Source organism: Rhineura floridana, chromosome 1, assembly GCF_030035675.1.
Source record: "Rhineura floridana isolate rRhiFlo1 chromosome 1, rRhiFlo1.hap2, whole genome shotgun sequence".
NCBI classification, from domain to species: Eukaryota; Metazoa; Chordata; class Lepidosauria; order Squamata; family Rhineuridae; genus Rhineura; species Rhineura floridana.
Window position 1 is genome coordinate 118,617,877 of NC_084480.1, and position 21,910 is coordinate 118,639,786.

Genomic DNA, 21,910 nt, shown 5'->3' on the forward strand with positions numbered 1-21,910 from the left:
TGCTCCTGCTCAGAAAGTGTTGAGCAGAAAATATACCAGTTGATGCTGTACATGTATCTGAGTTTTGCCCTTCCATACTAGTTGCATGGCTGAATGTTCTGTACTATGTTAAACTGCAGGGACAGGGACAATGAAAAGCAATAATGCCACTGTACCATGGCATTAAGACTGTGATCAAATTTCATTACAATTAATCTGTAGTGGAAAAAATTATACAATTGAATATTAGTTTAATAACTATCAATATATTACATGGTTTTTTAAATGTATGCTTAGTTTCCATTTTGGATTCCTGTCTAGCCAGCACCCTGGGCAGATGCTACCATCACTCCATCCTGTGTACAATATTGCATGTATCCCAAACAGTGAAATCTCCTGATCCAGGGCTGGAGAACCCATGGCACAAGTCCTTTCACAAACTTGCCACTTGAAAATCTTTAACTGAAGTCGGGGACCTCCTGCATGCAAAATATACATTCAATCACTAAACCACAGCTTCTCTCTAACCCTGGGAACCTCTATGTTTTCTGAAACACACATCAGCCACGGTTTATAAACCAAAACCTAGCATGTAGTTATTATGGTTTCTCAAATTCAGACCACGAGGTCTGTATCCTTAAAAAAAAAATTAAGAACCACTTCATACATTTCAGAGAAAAAACAACAGGGAAAGTGTTAGTGTATCATGCTTACTCTCTTCACTCGTCTGGGTGTTGGTTGAATGAACAGGAGAGAGATAGAACATGCATCTCTCAGTCAGCAACAGGGAAGTTATGGCCTTCCAATGCCCATCAGCTCCAGCCAGTTTGACCAATGGTCAGGAATGATGGGAGTTGTGGTCCCACAATATCTGGAAGGCCCCAGGTCCCCCACCATGCACTAGAATGTCTCAAGGAATCTGAGACTATGCTGACATTCAGGGAGTTATACACACAGTAAACTGGTTATAAGAACTGTAATCAGTCATCAATTTGAAAGTAAGAACAGGAGCAGCACAGTGCCATTTAGAAGAGCTCCACATAAGCTAGTACATCCCTTGTGGAGTACCTAAACCTGACCAGACATAAATACTTCCAGAAGAGTTATAAAGCCTTACCTGAACTAACAGTTACTGTTAGGATGCACTCCTGCATGTTTTGCTTCCTCTGTTAATGGTTACTCTCATAACCATTACTGCTTCTGCTCTTAGACTGATGCCTTGTCTGTTCTTAACATCAGGCAGCCCCCTGGATGCTTGGCCAATGCCCTTTGATTATGCTTCTGCACCTGCTCTGCTAGTTTAACATGAGGCTGCCTCGATTTTGCCACAAACCAGACAAGACTTACCAGCAAAAACAAAAGAAAACAAAAAAGCTATCTTTGGCAACATTGCATGCAGCCTTCAGTGTTTGACACAGAAGAAGCTTGTTGTCCATAGGTTTTGGGGAAAATGTAGATCACAGAAATAAAGGATACAGCTTGCTTGCTTCCAAAATGCTCTTTTAATATTAGGGTTGCCAGGCTCAGGGCCTGAGACTGATCCTGTATCTTTAGGAGAAGGGAAAGTCAGCCAAGTGCAGGTGTTCTTGCAACACTGTAATGGGAAAAACCACAAGGTGGAATTCTCTCTTCCTCCTGCACAACTTTTAAAGATACAGAAGACCTCTTGGTTGCCAAACATCAACAGCACTAAAATAGCCCACCAGTCTGCAACTCAGATTTTTGCAGATTCTTTCTGTAGCAATATAGCCACAATGCTCATTTATGCTGCAAATCTGCAACAGCCAAAGTAATGAACTACCTATGTTATAAGCCCCAAACTGAGCACTATTCAACATTTACTTATTTGTTTATTTAAGGCTATATCTGCACCATACACTTAAAGTGCTATTATCCCACCTTAACATCCATGGCTTTCCCAAAAGAATATTGGGTACCCTAGTTTGTTAAGAATGTAGAGAGCTGTTAGAAAGCCTCTATTCCCTTCACAGAACTATATTTTTCAGAGTGGTTTAACAATCAATCCCTCTTCCTAGGCAACTCTGGACTTTCACAGGCTGAGGCATAACCAGGAGGCCCTCATTCTGAGATCTTAACAGCCAAATAGGTCTATATGGGCTAAGGGGCTTCTTCAGCTAAATAGGTCCTAAGTTGCTTAGGGCTTTATAAGTTAGCAACAGAACCTCTAACTTGGCCTGGTGAGTGATCAAGACCAATTCCATCCCAAATCCAGGCCTGAAGCCAGATTGGGCTAGATAATGAGCCACCAACCTCCCAAGCATGTTCATCACAAAGGGAATATTTGCAACCGGGCTATAATTTGCATAAACTTCCTGGTCCACACTGAGGTTCTTCAGGAGTGACTACACTACTGCCTCTTTGAAGAAAGGAGGTACCGTCCCTTCACTCAAGGAGGTGTTCACCATGCACCAGGCCCGCTCATTTAACCTTCCCTGGCTTGCTTAGATCAGCCACAATGAGCAGGAATTGATGAAGTATGTAGTCTACTGTACAGTTAAAAGCAGCTTTTCAGCATCCTCAGACCTCAAAAACTTAAACTGATTCTATAAAATCAGACTAGAGGGTGTGTTGGATGCTTCAACCACACTAGTACTAATAAAGGTGACCCAGTCGACACAGAGGAAAGCAACATTATGCTTGAAGTGGATGGCAGACATGCCACAGCAGACCTCAGAGGGTTCTAGCATCTCATTTATCAAGGCAGATGTTAAGAAACCCTGTTCAGAAAAGCACTGTTAAAAGGATACTTGAGGATGCAATGGAGGCAGCAAAGTATGCCTTCTGCGCCACATTCATTGCAGTGTAGTAGGCATGATCTTGTTATCCAGAGAGAGGTCAGTATCTTCCCTGCAAATCTTACATAATTTCCACTCCAGCCATTACCCAACCTGCTACATTGTCTGTAATTCTGCAGAATATCAGTAAGTAGAGTGGGCTCTGTAGGATCAAAGTAGGCACTCGTGAATGGTTGTGCTGACGGTCCAATGAATCTCGCCATTCCACAGTGAGACAAGAGCCTCAACAGAGCTTCAAGCTCCATCCGCCAGAGAACACTCCATAGCATACAGGAATCCATTAGATCACCTAAATCTCCAGGGACAGACCATCTTAATGCTTAAGGTTCCTCATCCCTGCAGGGAGAGACTACAACTGTAAGACCAACCTGCAGGCCACCATTTATTTATTTCTTACATTTATATACTGCCCCATAGCCGAAGCTCGCTGGGCGGTTTACAACAATTAAAACATTAAAAACAAATATACAAATTTAAAAACACATTTTAAAAAAGCGATTTAAAAACACATGCTAAAACGCCTGGGAGAAGAGGAAAGTCTTGACCTGGCGCTGAAAAGATAACAGTGTTGGCGCCAGGCACACCTTGTCAGGGACATCATTCCATAATTTGGGGACCACCACTGAGAAGGCCCTCTCCCTTGTTGCCAGACTCCCAGCTTCCCTCTGAGTAGGCACTTGGAGGAGGGCCTTTGATGTTGAGTGTAGTGTAGGGGTGGGTTCATGTCGGGAGAGGCGTTCCATCAGGTCTTGTGGACCCAAGCCGTGTAAGGCTTTATAAGTTAAAACCAGCACCTTGAATCGAGCTTGGAAACATACAGGCAGCCAATGCAAGCGGACCAGAATCAGTTTTATATGTTCGAACCGTCTGGTCCATTACCAATCTGGCCGCTGCATTTTGCACAAGCTGCCGTTTCCAAACCGTCTTCAAAGGCAGCCCCACATAGAGTGCATTGCAGTAATCTAACTTGGAGGTTACCAGAGCATAGAAAACTGAAGCCAGGTTATCCCTGTACAGATAGGGGCATAGCTGGACCACCAACTGAAGTTAGTGGAAGGTCCTCTATGCCCCCAAGGCTACCTGAGCCTCAAGTAACAGAGATTGTTCTAGGAGAACCCCCAAGCTACGAACCTGCTCCTTCAGGGAGAGTGCAACCCCATCCAGGAAAGGTTGGACATCCACCATCCGGTCAGAAGAACCACTTACTAGCAGCATCTCAGTCTTGTCTGGATTGAGCCTCGGTTTATTAGCCCTCATCCAATCCATTGTCGCAGCCAGGCACTGGTTCAGCACATTGACAGCGTCACCTGAAGAAGATGAAAAGGAGAAGCGTGTCATCAGCATACTGATGGCAACACACTCCAAAGTTCTGGATGACCATAACCAACCACTATCAGGTGGATCCACAGTTCGCTACAGAACTGTACTCTCAAATCTTGTCAAACTGAGGGGAGGTAATGAGTGGGGTACCGCAGGGCTCGGTCCTGGGCCCAGTGCTCTTCAATATTTTTATTAATGATTTGGATGAGGAGGTGCTGGGAATGCCTATTAAATTTGTACATGATTCAAAATTGGGAGGAATAGCTAATACCCTGGAAGATTGAAACAAAATTCAAAGGGATCTCGATAGGCTGGGGCATTGGACTGAAAACAACAGAATGAAAGTTAACAGAGATAAGTGCAAAGTTCTACACTTAGGAAAAAGAAACCAAATATAAGATATAGTGATATGAAAAACACTCGGAGAGAATCAACAGTTCAAAGTGCAAAACGAGAAGAAAAACATCCAGACCCTTGTTGGACTTTTTTCTGTTAGTGGTCTCAAAATTTGTTGAAATTAATTAAAAATCAGCCATGTTCACAGAGTACCTGTAATCCTATTACTGACCTTGCCCATACTCTGACCATCTTCTGCAGTTTAAATGTTTAAAAATGCGTGGCTGATTTTTAATTAAATTTAACATTGGACTCTATGATAGCTCAGGTTTGCTCAGTAAGAACCAACAGTTAGTATTCTAAAAGCCACACTCACAGCTGTTTGGATTGGCTAATCAGGGACCCACACCCATTCTAGATTTATTCAACTTAAACAGTCATGGCTTCCCACAAAGAATCCTGGGAAGTGTAGTTTGTGAAGTGTGCTGAGAGTTGTTAGGAGACTCCTGTTCCTCTGACAGAGCTCTAGTGGCCAGAGTGGTTTAATAGTAAGCCTCTCTTCCCAGCGATTTCTGTGGATTGTAAGTCTGTGAGGGGAATAAGGCATCACCTAACAACTTTCAGCACCCTTCACAAATTGCACTTCACAGTGCCGGCGCCAGGCATGACTGGGCCCTTGGACACCAGCCTACCTGGGCCCACGGATCTCACCCACATGCCATGTCTACCTCTCCTGTTGCCTCAACATGAAAGCCAACCAAGTTGGCAGCAACGGCTTCCCTAAGGGGCTGATGTCCCCACCAACCTCTTGGTTGATGGCATGCTATGCTACACATCCTGGTTACCAAATTCTTCTAAGCTACACAGGAAGTGGATTGGACCAACCCAAATTGTGTTTCCATTTTTACAAATTTGTAGGGGTCTACAATATCTCAGACAGGAGGTCAGATCTCCTGCTTCCCTGGTGCGTTCACTATAGCTGCCCAGTTTCCCTGCTTTTTAAAGTTTGATAGAAATATCTATTGGCTACATGTTGTTAAACTGCATGGTGTTTTTTTTTTGCCTAATAGTGAATAGACTATATAGATAATAGTGTAACTCTTATGGAAACAGCAATTTCCAGTATTTCTATCCAGCATGTCAAGGCTACTGCACACATTACACACATTTGTTCAGGTGGGCAGCTAAGATTTTTTAAAATGAGGGGCTCACTAATGGTTTCATGCAAATCTATGTATCTGAGAACTTTTTTCCTCTTTTGAAAACCTGCTCTGGGATTACACAATTAAGTGCAAATAATGGTTGGAGAGAGAAGTGCTTAACCCTTCCTCTTCACCATGTTTTTCTAACCCAAATTATTTTTTCCAAATGATTATCCTGTGAGACTCTAATGGAGTGATGGGGAACCTATGGTCCTCCAGATGTTTCTGGAATCCCAACTCCCATCAGTTCCAGCCAGAATGGCCAATGGTCAAGAATAATGGGAGCTGTAGTCCAACAACATATGGAGAGTCACAGATCTAAAAGTAACTTTTCTCCCCTTAAACCACGGGCTGGTTTTTAAGATGAGTTTTGATATACATTTCATTAGAATTTTAAATAAATTCTTCTAGCAAATTTTGATATAAATTCTGTTCACAAATTCTGCTGGAAAAAGAGAGCCGCAGCTGGCATAATAACTTACTATGAGAAATCATTATAAAATAACTGTAAATCTCTGTAATGGTGCAATGTTTTAACACAACAATGTAGTCTGATTATTTCATAGAAAAAAACAGTCCTTCATATCCAGGAAAACACATTGCAAAACCTCACCATGACAAGAAGACATTGAGATGAGATCAGGAAATCGGAGAATAAAATTCACATAAATAGTGCTCATTCTACAGTATTTTTGTGTTAACAACTACAACACAGCAAATTGAACAATGAAAGGTAACAATGTAGGTACTACGTTTGAGAGGGTTTTTTATGTTAAAGATTCACATTTCTGGCAGCACATTTCACTTCTTGCTCAATGAATGTGCAATGCATTACCTCCAAAGCATACCTGCTTGCCTAGTATTGACAAAATGTTTCTAATGGTATTTGCATCCTAGCAAAAGATTCTTCCAGGATAAGCTTCTTCACAAAAATAAATGGGGATTAAAATAAAAAGAGAGAAAAGGAGAAGGATGAATGGTATCAGTTTAAAACCAGTGTTCTTTGATTGTGCAGCAGATGGACATTTACAGTAATCCATTACTGCAGAAATCAGCTGAAGAGCTATTTGCTCATTCTAAAACTTCCCATGCCTTATTTAGCTCTTACAAGACTTCATTTGTCAAAGTGCAGACACAGTGCTGATGTCGCATCCAATGGTGCATTGCTATAGCCAAGATGAGCTACAGCGAAGCGACAGGCCCAAGAGTACCTTGCTACAGAGTGTGATTGCTTCCACAGCCTCTTGGGATGGGTAAATTATTAACTGACACTTTCACAACTGAAGTACTGTCTAAGATAAACCCATTAAAACTGTTAGCCTAGAGAACACTTCCACATTTGCTGGGCTGGTAAATCTTTGTCAAAGTCACCATTTGGCTTCACTTTTTGATGCTGGCATAAAATGTATTACATATTCTCTCCCTCTCTCTTTAGCATAATAAGATTTGTTACAAACTTCAAACAAATGAAATAAAAGGAGCTGCTCTGTCTTCCCTTCTTTTATTCGCTTTTGTTGGCTAAACTGTGCTCAACAGACAAAACAACAGCTAGTAAGGAAAAAGGGACGATTAACTGGGATTACAAAAGCCTGTCCATCACAGTTACTAGCATACTAACCACCTGTTATCTATCCATTGGATCACTTTTACCCACACAGTTTGCTACAGATGACAGAGGTGTTATATAAAGGGCACCTGGCGATCATAAACAGGGCTACACTAAGAAATATTCTCAGTAGGCTATGAAGGTGCCCTTCACTGGTCATAAAATTAACTCCTCCCACACCCGGCTGATAAGGGGCATCTCCTGCTCCCTTGTAGTGGATTATTCTTCTCAGCTCAGAGTATGAGTGATCATGCTTCCTCTCTCCCCCACACACACGTCAAAATGCTTCACATACTCAGCAATTGTTATAACAACCCTGGCAGATAGGCAAAACTTATTTCCACAAAAGAAATGTCAGCTATCACAATGGGTGGCATGATGAAGGTGGCATGCATAATGAAGGAAACCCTGGGGAGGTCCCATATATCTCTGTCTCACGTCCAGTCAAAGATGCATTGTGTTTCACTTTGGTCCCTGTCAATCAAAGCTTGACAAACAGTATCATAGCCTCCCCAGAGTCAAGGGACAGGGGGAAGGCTGTACCTCCACCACGTGTCCCCAAATGTAATGTTTTCTTTTCCCTATAAATTTGGGGAAGCCAATAGCTGGGATCTGAACTCACTCCCAGCCCCTAGTGACCCAAATGTCTGAAGTACAGATAGATGCTACCCCAATAATATTTGGATCAGCTGGCCCAATTTAGTAAGCTAGCTAGCTACCTGTCCTACTGCCAGATCCTTCTCTATTTCAAATTGAGAGGAAAAAATAGCTTCTGTAATATTCCTGTTTATCATGGTGTTCTGATTGTTCAAGTTAGCTTCCTCTTTCTGACAGCACAGTACACCATGCGTAAGTGCTTCTCTGACCATTCGCTGCTTAATAAACAGGTGCAGTGCATCTTGGGAAGCATATATCAAAGATAAACAAGCCCCACAATCTATCCAATAAATAGAGCTCAGTATCTATTCCTAGAAATGCTGTCTAGCCTCATGTCAAGATGAAAGATTTTTCAATGTGCAATGCGCAGGTGAACTCAATGATAGTGGTGGTGGGGAGCCAGGCCTGTTGGAAGACAGCTACAATGCAGATAAAGTTAAGTGAGACAGTGTCTGAGGCTTTTGGCCATTATGGCCAATTCATGTCCACTTTCACTTCTCAAACACTGTCCTTAATGGCTCTCCTAAAAAGAGACAGCCTCCAGCTTTATCTGTCAGACACCTGAGTGCCAGAATCATTGGAGACCTTGAAAACTAAACCAAGTGCCAAGCCTAAACTGAAAAGTCCTGATGTCAACAGACCATTCATCTTGCATAATGACTCCTCAGAGGAATGTTGTCTTAGAGGCTCTGCTTACTCCAGCTTATGACGGAAGAGAACATCTAGTGCTGTATCTCCATTGAAAACTGTACAAGAGGGAAAGAAAGAATTCCCATTCCTGACTCATCATATGAGCTACTTCCTTTTGTAAATGCTTATGCATGGGATCCCCCCCCTTACAACATGCCATGTATCGCTGAAGTGGATTCACACTACAAAAGATAAGAATGCGTGATATTTTACACTGGCATTTTCAGTCATTACCACTGTTTAACATAGACCAGACACCCATGGACTGCCAAGCACTGACATATGGCACTTCCCCACCTCACTCAGAATCATCAGCACCTTGACTCTTTCAGATTGGCAGGAGTAGCTGGCTGCTTATGTGAGAGTAACATCACTTCTTATAATCTCTCAGATCAGAATCCTTTGACCAGAGCATCCCTGCATTGTTCTTGCCAATGTTGCTGTGACAACTGAGATGGACAAGAACCTAATTCACTAAAAGGCAAAAATCCTTGTGGTTTAAGAATGCACCTATAGCCCACAGATATTTCTATCAAACTTGAAAAAGCAGGGAAATTGGGCAGCTACAGGGAATCCATCAGGGGAGCAGGAGACCTGACCTCTCTGAGATATGGTACTGCCCTACAAATTGGTCAAAATGCAAACATAATTTGGGCTGGTCTTTCACAGTCCAATCCTGTTCCTGTGTAGCTTGGAAAATGTTGATAACCTGTGCCTCTGAACAAATGGTGAGTGGGGGAGACACCTGCCATCTCCAAAGATGGAGAATTATATTTTTGTATGTTTGTTGGTGTTCTTACTTTACTTCTTTTCTGTGTTACTAATGTTTCTACAGGGAATCTAAACTAGAAAATTTTATATCAATCAATCAAATCTTTATTTGCTTATGGCCATAGGCCGTTGCAACATAGAACTATAAAAGCAGTACAATATAACATTTGTTCAAGAGTACATTAGGCATGGATAGGTAATTCAACAATTTATTTACACTGCGAGGTAACATATCTCTCTCTAATCTTTTTAGCGGCCAGAGCGAAATTTGCCACCGCAATGGTAATTTGATTATTGCTATCCAACAAAAGAGTGGTTATCAGTTCATTATGGGAAAAACCACTGGTGTAACATGGAAGGGAAGCCAGAAATTTTTCTCTAGGGTGGGTATAAAGAGGACACAGTAGCATGTAATGTACTAGGTCCTCGGGGACCTTACAGCCAAAAATACAAAGGTGATTTGCGAATGGGACTCCCTTGTAACGGCCTTCCAGAACAGCAGTAGGCATGACTTGGAACCTCAACTCCGTAAAAGCCTTGCGTAAAGGTGCACGGGTCAAGGTAGTAAAATAAAATGGGGGAGCATGATTGAGTTTTATTTGGGGGAACCAAGAGGAATAAGTGGCTGTCACAATTGAGGCTCTATCCTGATATGCATCTTGGTCAAAGATCCAGTTTTTGAGATCGGAGGGAGTGAAGCTTAAAAATCTAGCTAGAGTGAGATCATAAAGTATTAGTAACTCCATGATTTTTCTCTCCCAGTCAAGCGTTCCCTGAAGATCATTCCAGCAGAGTTTTATAAGGGAGGAATCGTCCAAGGATCTAGATCTTTTCCAAAATCTTAGGAGGGCCAAATCAGTCCTGGCAGCCATGGACGGAAGGCCCAATTCTGCCCTTAAATGGGCTGAGGGAGTATTCTTGGGGAGCCCCAAAATTTGTTTCATGAATTGATTTTGAAGGGCTTCAAGTCGGTTTTTCATCAACTGTCCCCAAAGCTCTGCGCCATATAAGATTTTTGGAAGCAATTTGGCTGTATAGATTTTTAACATTGGGTCTAAGAGTTGACCGCCACGAGAGTAAAAAAATTTATTCAGTTGGCTGTTTGATCTTAATGTTGTCAGCTTAGTCATTTCAAATTGAGGGGTCCAAGAAAGATTTTTGTTAATACAGATACCTAGATATTTAAAGGTATTAACTTGTTCTAATTGGTGACCGTTCAGGGACCAGGTGGATTTCGTCCTACTATACCTCCCGCAAACCATTATTTTAGTTTTAACATAATTTACTTGGAGATGGCAAGCCTCACAATATTCTTCCAATCGGGAGAGCATCCTCTTCAATCCCACTTTATTTTGAGACAACAGTACCAAGTCATCCGCATATAGCAGAGACGCTATCTTTCTATTTCCCACCGAAGGGGGAAAAAATTTGGGAGAGGCCATTATGGGGACTAGGTTGTTGATAAAAAAGTTAAACAAGAATGGGGCCAAAATGCACCCTTGTTTAACACCCCGGCCGACTGTGATTTCATGAGAGAGTGCACCGTTTTTATCAAGTCGGACCCTCAGCCTATTACCTTGGTGTAAAGATTGAATCTGATGTAATAACCTTAAATCTATATTTGTACGGGATAGTTTTTGCCACAGTAGGTCTCTATCAATTAAGTCAAAGGCCGATGAGAAATCTATAAAAGCCAGGTAGAGGGATTTGTAAGCCCTGGATTTAACTTTGTTTATGAGATGGAGTAACACAAAGACATGATCAAGGGTATTCCTGCCTTTCCTGAAGCCCGCTTGTTCGACATGGATGAAGGAGTGATTTATGTCCCAATCTGTTAATTTATTCAAAAGAGAACGACCATATAATTTAGATGTTACGTCTAATAAGCTAATTGGTCTGTAGTTTGATGGATTAGCGGGGTCTCCTTTCTTATGAATTGGCACCACAATACTGGTACACCAGCCCGAAGGAATGATGCCTGTGGTATTTATTTTAGAAAATAAAGCAGCCAGAATGGGACTCCACCAATCGGGGTCAGCCAGAAATAATTCTGGAGGTAACAAGTCCTCCCCGGAAGCTTTGCCAGGGCGGAGAGTAGATATTAGTTCTTTAACTTCCGCGCAGCTAACAGGTGGCCAAACTGGGAGGGGAGAGGAATCAATGGCTAGATTAGGGTTTTCTTTTTTCCCAAAGATTTTACGGAAGTGAGAGACCCAAGATGCCGAGGGAATTGGAGAATTTAAGGCAATAGGATTGCAAATCATGCCACTTTGTACCAGTCTCCAGAACTCTGGGTCATTTTTCTGAAGAACCGCCAATCCCAATTCACGCCAGCTGTTGGCAAAAAAAGAGTTCTTTTTCTCCTTAATTAGATTTTTATGAGATTTTTTTTGAAGAAGCAAACGGGACAGAGCAGTTGCGGAGTGGTCGCGCTTTAAGGCCCTAATCTGAACAGAAAGGGCCTTTTTACTAAGCTCACAGTCCTTGTCATACCAAAGATTATAACCCTTACGTGTTCTATTTCTAACTGTAGTGGTCATTATTGGTTTGAGGGCAACAACAATGTCCTCATATATCTTGTATATATTCTCTGGAGATGTAAGGGCCAGTTGACGAAGCTCGGACATCTCGGAAGAATTCAGTATGCAACTGACTTTGGATGCCATTTTATCTGACCATCTAAGACGTTTCAACCCAGGGAGGTTATTTATCGAAGGGACATGCGAGAACGCATTAATAGTATGAAAAGGCCCTTGGAAAGTGAGTTTTAAAGGGAGATGGTCGCTATCCATCCTATCCTCCACTGCAAACTCCTTTACAAGGGAGGACAGGGTGGATGAGCCCAAAATGTAGTCTACCACGCTGGCTCCTTTGTCTGAAAGGAAAGTAAAATAGCCCTGGGAGGAATCTAGGTAAGAACCATTGAAGCAGAACAGTTGAAACTTAATTATAAATTGAAAAAGATTTTGGCCATTTTTATTAATGACTTTATCTCTCGAAGACCGAGGGGGTAAGGTTGTATCGCTCGAAGTGAAGGTAAGGTTATCATAGATTTTGGGGTAGTTTGTTCCCATTCTTGCGTTAAAATCACCGCTAAAAAGAAAAAGGCTCAGAGGATAGTCACTCATAAGTTCATCGATAAAATCATTAAAATCTAGCCAAGTTTGGGAGGCTAGGTTAGGTTGCTGGGGAGGGAAGTAGACGTTAATAAAGATAAAAGGCGGATTACCTGGAATTGTTAACTTAAGGGCCAGACAGGTATCCAGCTCAGTGTCTAGTAATTCAGCCCTTTGGATGTCTAAAAAAGTCGCAACCAAAATGGCTATACCCCCACTGCCACGGCCTCTATTGGACGTTCTCTTTGCCGACTTAGCCCAAGTCGTAAAGCCCTCAAGAAAGATTAGGTCATCATTTAGAAGCCAGGTTTCTTGAAGGCAGATGATATCAAAAGTTTTAAGGTAGTTAATAAGCTCTGGGTCGCCCAATTTATTCTTCCATCCTGCTATGTTCCAGGATATTAATTTTGTTAAATGAGAAGACTCTAAAGCCATTAAGTTTGGGATTATACGTTGGGTTGGGAAAGGAGACATAACTGGAGGCACTATCGGTGTTACAATAGTGCCAGGAAGATTTGTAAGTGGTCAAGCTGAGGGTTTATTCAATTAAGTGATTTGATCTAGATTTGAGTACTGAATACAACCATTTTTAAATATTTGGCTGGGAGTGTATGATGGATACTCAGATGGGCACCTCTGCTTTAGTGGGGAGCCCAATTCATCCGGGTCAAGATAGCGAGAGGTTGTCCACATTACTCCATTCAAAGGTATAGAAATATTGTTTGGATGGTTACCGGTAATCATAGGCCCACAAGTATGGAGTGGGTTAGAAGGAAGGGGTCTAGAAATTTCAACTGTAATTTGGCTGGTAGAACATCTCTGAGGATGGGAGTTAGAAGATGAAGGGGGGACGGATGTATTTGTGATCTTATCAGTTGATCTTGGCGATTGAGGCGTCTCACCAATTTCAGCTTGCTTGTTATTTTCAGGTAGGAGAAGGAATAGGCTAGCTTTCAGGCGGTCCAATCTTCTGATGATTGCAGATTGTTCAGACTTTGGGAGATCGCCAAAGGACTCCAGGAGTTGGATGTCTTCTGACTCTAGGGACTCCTCCAAAGAGGTTAGAGAGGAGCCTTGCTGATACAATTGGGTTTCCTCACGTGTTACCAAGATGGGAGAGGGGGAAGGGATTGCTGGCTCGATTTGTAATTCGGCTGGGTCTGCTACAGTTTTTTGGGAATGAGCTGCTTGTGTTTATTGTTTGTTGTCTGATTTTATTGTTGATATTTTGTATTTTAACCTTTTTGTACACCGCCCAGAGAGCCACTCGCTATGGGCGGTCTATAAATGAAACAAACAAATAAATAAATAATAAACGAAAATTAAACAGAGGTTGAGGGGGACACATATTTATAAAATACCTTGTGATGTGGATTCCAGAACTTGCTAACAAGTTTCTATGATCATACAGTTTATTTACATGCTGTGGCTTTGTGAATGAGATAATAGCACGTAAGGATTTGAAGCCATATGGAAGGTAAGCAATGTGAAGAATATCAGCAAGGTGAAAATAGCTGGGAAGCAAAGAGTCCAGAAGTTTCAAGAGGAACTGCTTGCGCTGGTTTTGCTGCAAAAATTGTGATGGCTTGGGGAGGGGGAACAGAACCAGTTTCTTTTGGATCAAGATCAGGTTCCAAGGCATCTTTGGCAAAGATGGCCGTAGGTGTGTTTTCTGCATAGACAGAGGGGAAGAAAAGCAAGGAGATCTTACATCTCGAGCATGTTGCGTCGTCGATAAGAGAGGAATCTCTTCCATTTGAGGGGACTGGGTTGAAGGGCCTGGCCCAGGAGAAAGTTTTTTCTTGTTTTTTTTGATGATTTTGTCATCGTAGGCAATTTGGAAGATGGATTAGAGCAGGCATCGAGTAGATCAAAAAGAGGTTTGAAATTTAACTTATTGTTTTTCGAGTGTTTAAAGTTTTTAATATTCTTAGACTTCTTTTTGATGTATAGAGTTTTCCCTTTTCGGCCGGCGTCATGTTTTCGTTTATATGGTCGTTTCCAAGGGCGATGAGGATGGTTATATATCCTGTTCGGTGGAGAAGGAACTCTGTTTAAATCCGTGTAAGGAGAGTTGATCTCTACAGTGTCTTTTCCTTGCTGTAAGTCTTTAGCAGCTCCAACCAGAGTAACTAGTAATGCGTTACATTCAGAGATAAAATTCTTAATGAGTCCAAGTTCTTCTAAAATTAGAAGGAGCCAAGCTGTCTCAGGGTTAATATTTCCTTTCGTGGTATCACCGGATTTATTTAAGTCCAAAGGGGAATTTTGTGACTGCTTTGAGGGTCTGGTAGACTCTGAATCGGATTCGAATAAGATGGATTGGATCGGATCCAGGATTGGATTGGAAGGAATTGGTTGGAGTGAGCGTTGCATATCGGCCTCTTCTAATTCTTTAGCTAGGTTTGGTATGGAAGAATTTCCGTCATTCAATTTATAGATAGAGTTTGTATGGTCCAAGGACCAATCCAATGAAGTGGAAGGAACCAGAGGCAGAGAGTGGGAATGAACGTCTTCATTCTGGCCAGCAGTCTCAAGTGAGAAAAAATGGGTGATCTTAGGTTGTAGCTCAAGTGTGGACGCTTCAATCACTTGCAGATCTTTAAGTCTTTTCCTTGTTAGTACCATATTTTTAGTGGCACTTAAAACTCGTGACAGAGGGAAATTATGCAAGAAATGAAGGAAAACGGCAGCTGGAACTGATCTGTACTTGTTACAGAGTTAAAGGAGTCGAGGCGGGGGCGTTGGAGCCTTTGCTTTTTTTCCCCTTTCCTTTCCTTTCCTTGGTTCCTTATCTTGTCTTATCTTGTGACCTTGGTTGGCTTAGTTCTCAAATCATCCCTTAACCGTCGCCACCCACGGTGAGTGCAGCTGTATCCGTAATAACATGGGGGAGAGAGAGGAGAGCAGGTTTTCGTAGCAATGCTATAAGTCCGCTCTCTCAAGACTAGGGAGTACTTTACTTAAGAGAGAAAATAAAACATTTAAAGTTATGCCTCTGGAATTAGATAGATGATGTTACTACTCTCCAGAGCAATAAAGATTCTTTAACTGCGTGAATTTAAGGGACCCAAAAAAGTACTTATCGGAGAGGGAGCTCAGTCAGTATGCGACCAGTGCCGTTGGCCATCTTCTCTCTCACATCTAGAAAATTTTATATCCAAATCTGTGTCAAATTTATTTTTATTAATTTCAAAGCCTTTTTATTGGTCAGTGTCATATGATGGTGAATACAGCCTTTTGTGTTTCAAATGGGAGGTTATGTTCTATTTCTATTTTGGGTGCATTAACACTTGAATCTGAAACTGCAGTTTGATGTAAAATCAGACTGATTACAATACTGTATGTTGCTATTTGAGGAATGACTCTAGCTGTTGGAAAAAAACAAACTTAGCCTACCCAAGGTGTATGTTTTCAGCCTGCTATGTTTAAACCACTTCATATACAGCAAGGTGGGCATGGTCAATTAAAAACATAGAGCACACCTAGAATTTTGCTAGAATATATTTCAGCTCCCACTGTTTTATCTTGTGCAAACTGAGACTCTCCTGAGGTCCACTGGAGACTATTCTGCAGAATAGTCAGTGCCATTATTCCACAATTATTTTTGAAGTTTTTTTAGTGTAAATTTTGCAAGCTGTTGCTGTACTTCACATATTCACAGAAATAGAAACAAAAGAAAATGATTTCCTATAGGAAACTTCACTAAAATTGCAAAGTAAATCAGACATATTTAAAGTGACCATCTGAACTACATCAATTGTCTTAATAATTTTGCTTCCTCCCTGCTAAAGCAAGATCAGCACAGCACATGTCTTCTTTCTATTATTTGGGCTGATTGCAGGTGTTGCCACCACTCACCATATGCTCAGAGGCACGTTACCAAATTCTTCCAAGCTACACAGGAAGTGGATTGGACTGTGAAAGACCAACCCAAATGGTGTTTGCATTTTGACTAATTTGTAGGGCAGTACAATATCTCAGAGAGATCAGGTCTCCTGCTCCCCTGGTGGATTCACTAGAGCTGCCCAATTTCCCTGCTTTTTAAAATTTGTTAGAAATATCTGTGGGCTATCTGTCTCAAGTGAAATCAAAGTCTGCTGTCGGTGTGGCACCCTGATTAGCCAAGCCCAGTAGCTGTGAGTCTGGCTTTTAGAACACTGAAAGTTGGTTCTTACTGAGCATGCCTGACACTATCATTCAGTTCAATGCAAAATTTCTTAAATTAATTAAAAACCAGCCAGGCATTTTTTAAACCTTTAAACTGCAGAAGATGAAAGTCAGAGCATGGGGCAAGGTCAGTAATAGGATTACAGGTACTCTGTGAACATGGCTGATATTTAATGAATTTCAACAGATTATGAGAATTCTGACAGAAAAAAGTCCAAAAGGGCTCTGGGTTTCCACCCCTCTTTTTAGACTTTGAACTCTCAGTTCTCTCTGACTGTTTTGTGTATTGCCATGAAAATTGAGAGGGTTGTTAAGGAAGTGTTTCTGAGTTCAGGACTATAAGTTTTGTAAGGTTTTGTTTTGAAATGAGCTTATGGGAAGCATCAGAATGGCATGGGGGTATTTTCAATTTAATATTGCAGAATGTGAAAAATCCACGCTGGCTAATAAGAGAGCCCCATCAGAAGACTGCTGGGCAACTTTAGGAATTCTGATGTGGCAGAATGCACTTTACCACCTCAGAATGTAGTTGGGCCATCTTTTAAAAAAAATATTCCGCATATATAAAAAACAAAAAGCACCTTGCCTGTAGACAAACAACAGACCAGGCCATGGCTAAACTTTCCCCTGATATAATAGTTTTCTATTCACATCAGAGCGTGTTTTTACTTGGGAGGGGGACCAGCGTGGGAAAAATGATGACTTGAAAAATATACAATCAGATTTTAAAACAAACAAGTTGGACTTCTTTCTTTTTAAACTTTCATTAAAGTAGATCTTCAAAAATTATCCTGTTTAGACAGAAATCTGAATTCAGCACAGATTAAAGCTTATAGTTGAAATTGATTATTATTGTTCTAATATTTTTATTTTAAAGGTATTATGGGGTTTGCCACACTAAATAAAGATTTTTTACAGGTGAACCATGACCATCTTTTTAACAATTAAGGACTGTTCCTTACTATCTTGGCAATCACAGCCTAGGTGCAGTACAAATAGAACAAGACCTACGTAACATAAACCAGGTTGCTATTTGTGTAGTATTAAAGGGGTTTTTTTAAACAGAAGAAAGCATCTCCCTTGGAATGCTGGTGATAATGAAAGGAGGGAAAGAGTAACCTAAGCCTAATATGAAGCAGTTTCATTACTTGAGTTATAAAGAATGCTATTGGCATTAAAAATACGGCTCAATATGGGATCCTAATAAAAGTTAAATACACACACACACACACACACCTCTTTTTGGCTAGATCCTACACTAGGAGTGCATGATTCATTCAAGGCTAGTAATTGCTTCCATGCATCACAAATATTTTTCAATGTTTTTACATACTTTTTATGATTATACAGGACATTTATATTGCATTTAAAACTCCAATAGGTTTTACTTCTCTCAATAAAAGAGTAAAGACAAGAAAGATTTACATTCAATAGATTACTTCTCCAATGTATCTATCTGCCTGAACATAGGAATATTTGTCACTTTTATTTATGTAAATATTACCAATTTAAAGCATAAAAGAATACATGCAGTAAGGACAAGCATTTAGCATCATGGCTGCAAGCATGGGTGATATATGATGAAACTGTGTTTGAATGTTATCTCGCTATATAAAGAATAAACAGTACAATCCTTTGCATGGCTACTCAGAAGCACATTTCACTAAATTCAATAGGACTTATCCCCGAGGATGAAAATGTACACTAGATTGGTGCTATTCCATAATTTGGCTTGGCTTTGCAGCACAGTTTCACAGTTGTGTGAAAGAGCCTATCCACATGCAGTTGCATGCATGAAGAAGCCCATTTTCAGGACTTGTGCTCAAAGCACAGAACTGAAAGCAGAGGTTTGGTCAAACCCCTTCGTGACCCCCACTCTGCGTTATGCATGGATGAGTTCTGCTTCAAAATCCACATGGTGCTCTCTCATGGAAGACTCCCCACATCCACGTCAATGGAAAAGACACATGGACAATGAGAGATGCACAGCCGACACTAGTCCTCTACTGACATGAGCATGTGAGTACTTCCAAGTGTGGAAGTCCTCTGTGTGTAGCAGGGCTATTAACTGTACAACCTGGAAATGGGCTAAAGAAATCAGATGCATTTCACACAAGTGCTTCTGCCATGCCATAGTATCCATAATGTGATTATTCATTAGGATTTGTGTGGGCATGTTTGTCCACTGAAGGAAGGTTAAGCACATGCAAAAAAAAAATCAACTCCAGTGCAGCACAGTGTTAATATACATATTGCATCTTTAGTCTCTTCTTTTCACAAAGAGCAGGTCCATATACTATATTGGCAGAAGTGACACGTATTTTATGTGTTGTCTTGACTGTTTTACAGTATCAAATTTTATCTATGTAGATGTCTAACTCAGACCATTATGAGGGATTCCAGTCTTGGGGATAGCTGCTTCCACCTGCCACCATGCCCCACCCTCCTGCTTCAGGAGCCTTTTATTAGGGAGCAGCTGCCAGAAGGACTATGAGGGGATTCCTGGCCTTTTGAGTCTAGATATAAAAACAAGGATGGTAGTTGCTACTTGTTATTGTTGTTAGCCTCAGAGGTATTTAGAGTAAAAATTGACCTGCTAAGCTTTATGCTCACTTTTTTTCCCTTTGACATATTTTAAATCAATTGTTAAGTGTTGAACTGGTGGTATTATAATTATGTATTATGGTTATTGTGTTGTATTTACACTGTTATTTTTTGTAAACTGATTTGAACACAAATCTGTGGAAATATGGTATATAAATCAACTGACTATGACTATGGATTTTTAAAACACCCACCAGCTTAAAAAGAAACAAAAATCCAAAGAATTAAATGCCTATACATTGAAAAATATATGCTAAAGAAATATTTTTTTAAGGAAATACTAATTTAGCCTTTGGTCATTATTCTATTTATTTATTCCACTTATATCCTACCCTTTCTCCCAAAGGAACGCAGAGTGGCAAATACATCAACAGTTAAAAAAAAAAGTGGTAAAAGTATTCTAAAAATAATTTTTAAAATCCTCTCAGCTTGTGATTTCAGGGTTGCCAGGAACAGTATCTTTCAGCCATCAAATGCCTACGTATGTTTTTAAATTCCCCTTGAAAGTCAATAATGAGGGAGATAAACACACCTTACCAGGGAGGGCATTCCACAAGTGGGGACGTGCCACTGAGAAGGCCCTGCCACAGTTCAACACCAACCAATGGGGACACCACCAACAAAGATGCACCTGCCAATTGTAAGGTCCAGTTGATATTAGGAAGGCACTCTTACAGGTACTTGGACCCCAAATCATTTAGGGCTTTAAATGATAGCACTAACATCTTGAATTGAGCCCAGTAGTTCACTGGCATCCACTGCAGCGCTTTCAGGACCAGTGACACATAGTGCCATTAGGCTGTCTCACTTACTAGTCTAGGAACCACAGTCTACACTAGCTGCAGCCTCCATGCCATCTTCAAGGGCAGTCCAATATACAATGCATTAGAGTAGTCCAGATGGGAGGTCACCAGAGCATAGACAACTGAAGCCAGGTTGTCCTAGTCCAGGAACAGCTGTAGCTGGTGAAACAGCTAAACACGCCTAGCCACAGAAGCCACTAGAAAATTAAACTCTAGTGACAAGTTAGAATTCAGAAGTACTCCCAGGCTTCGAACCTCTTCCTTCAAGGAGAGTGCAAGCCCTCCCAGAACAGGTTGTACACCTAATTCCTAGGTATGGAAACCACCCACCCACAGCACTTCCATCTTAACAGGTCTCAATTTATTGGCCCCCATCCAGTCCATCACTGTTTCCAGACACCTGTCTAACATCTTCGCAACCTGTCCCGTTTCTGATGGAATGGAGTGTTGGAGCTGCGTGTCAATTGTGTACATCATCCTCCAAATCTGGCAGTGGTTTCAATTATATGTTAAATAGCATAGGACACAAAATTGATCTTGTGGGACCCCACAGCTCAAAAGTAGGGTTGCCAGGTATCTGGAATTGAGCCAGAGACTCCAGTTTTTTGGGGTCCTCTCCAGGTCTCTGGGTGAGTCACCTTAATCTCTGGACTCTTAGCTTTCATTTAAAAAAAAATTAAGTTTCTAGGTGGTCTTGTTCAAAATATACAAACCAAAACGTCAGCCACCCTCACCCGCAACTTCTGTTACTACTGGCTGCTCTAATCCCTGCCCTTTCAGGTTTTTAGCCAATAAGTGAAGTCAGGGTTGTGATTGCCAATAGCAAGAGCTAAACCTCATTTCAGGTTCGAGAACAGTTTTCTTCTCCTGCTTGTCTCACATCAGGAATTCAGCAGCATAAAGAGTACTTTCTCTGTACAGGATTGGGACTTCCTTCTGAGTAAACATGCATACGATTGCGCTACAACAGAAGATCACAGCAAGATCTTGGTAGACATAAAAGTATACATGCAAGGGTTTTTTAATTACTTGCAAAAATGGTATATTATACTTGTTTATTTTTCAAATAATTTTTGAACAGAAGTTTAAAAAGTGTACATGCTGCAGTGTTATACTTTTCTAATTAAAGAGTCAAACAAGTTTAAATTTTACTAGACTGTGGAAGAGGGCAGCTTATTTGCCTTATTCATAAGCTGTTTTGAAAACCTTTCCAATATGATTTTTTTCTGGGAGTAAAGCTGCAATGCTAATTCCACATACCTGGAGTTAACCCCACTGAATTCAGTAGGACTTATATTTGAGTAGACATGGTTAGGACTGTGCTGAAAATCAATGGGACTTTTCAGTGAACATAGAAAAGGATTGTGTTGTAAATCTTTCTCTCCCCTGCCGACCCTCCTTTTTTTTAAGCAGTTAGGCAGGGCTTACTTTGGTGTCACTGCTTTGATTTGGCAGGAAACTAATACTTTTTTTAAAAAAAAGTTCTGCAATGGCCAACTGGTTTTGACAATAAACTATTATATGGGGTGTATGTATTTTTATATCTCCAGTGTGTGTGTATATGGAATATTTCCAACAATCCTGTGAGGTAGGGTTGGAAACCAAGGCAGCTCACAACAAGAAATAAAGCCATTTAAAATCCAATAACTGTAAAACAAATATAAAACAGTTGCAAAACACCTTAAAGTGACATGATTCTGAAGTTTGGATTGCACTGAATTTTCTTATCATTGAATTGCAGTCCCGTGCATGATTCCCTGTCTGAGTAAGCCCCATTGAATACATTGGGACTTGCTCCTGAGTAAAAATGCATCAGATTGCACTATAAATATCTTTACAG

The 21,910-nt window shown here is 40.9% G+C and overlaps 1 protein-coding gene across 9 annotated transcripts in view; it reads right to left on the minus strand.

The window, feature by feature from the left end:
- Nucleotides 1–21,910, minus strand: part of BNC2 (basonuclin zinc finger protein 2) — a 626,204-nt gene that overhangs the window by 427,992 nt on the left and 176,302 nt on the right. For 2 of the 9 annotated variants that reach the window (XM_061630422.1, XM_061630427.1), the window contains exon 2: nt 4,002–4,102. The exons of 5 other annotated variants lie outside the window; for them this stretch is intronic. In XM_061630422.1, coding sequence (XP_061486406.1) covers nt 4,002–4,061 — 60 coding nt within the window. In that variant the 5' untranslated portion in view covers nt 4,062–4,102. Of the gene's footprint in view, nt 1–3,926; nt 4,103–21,910 lie in introns of those variants that run through there. 2 more of the 9 variants (XM_061630435.1, XM_061630563.1) reach the window with 2 other exon arrangements.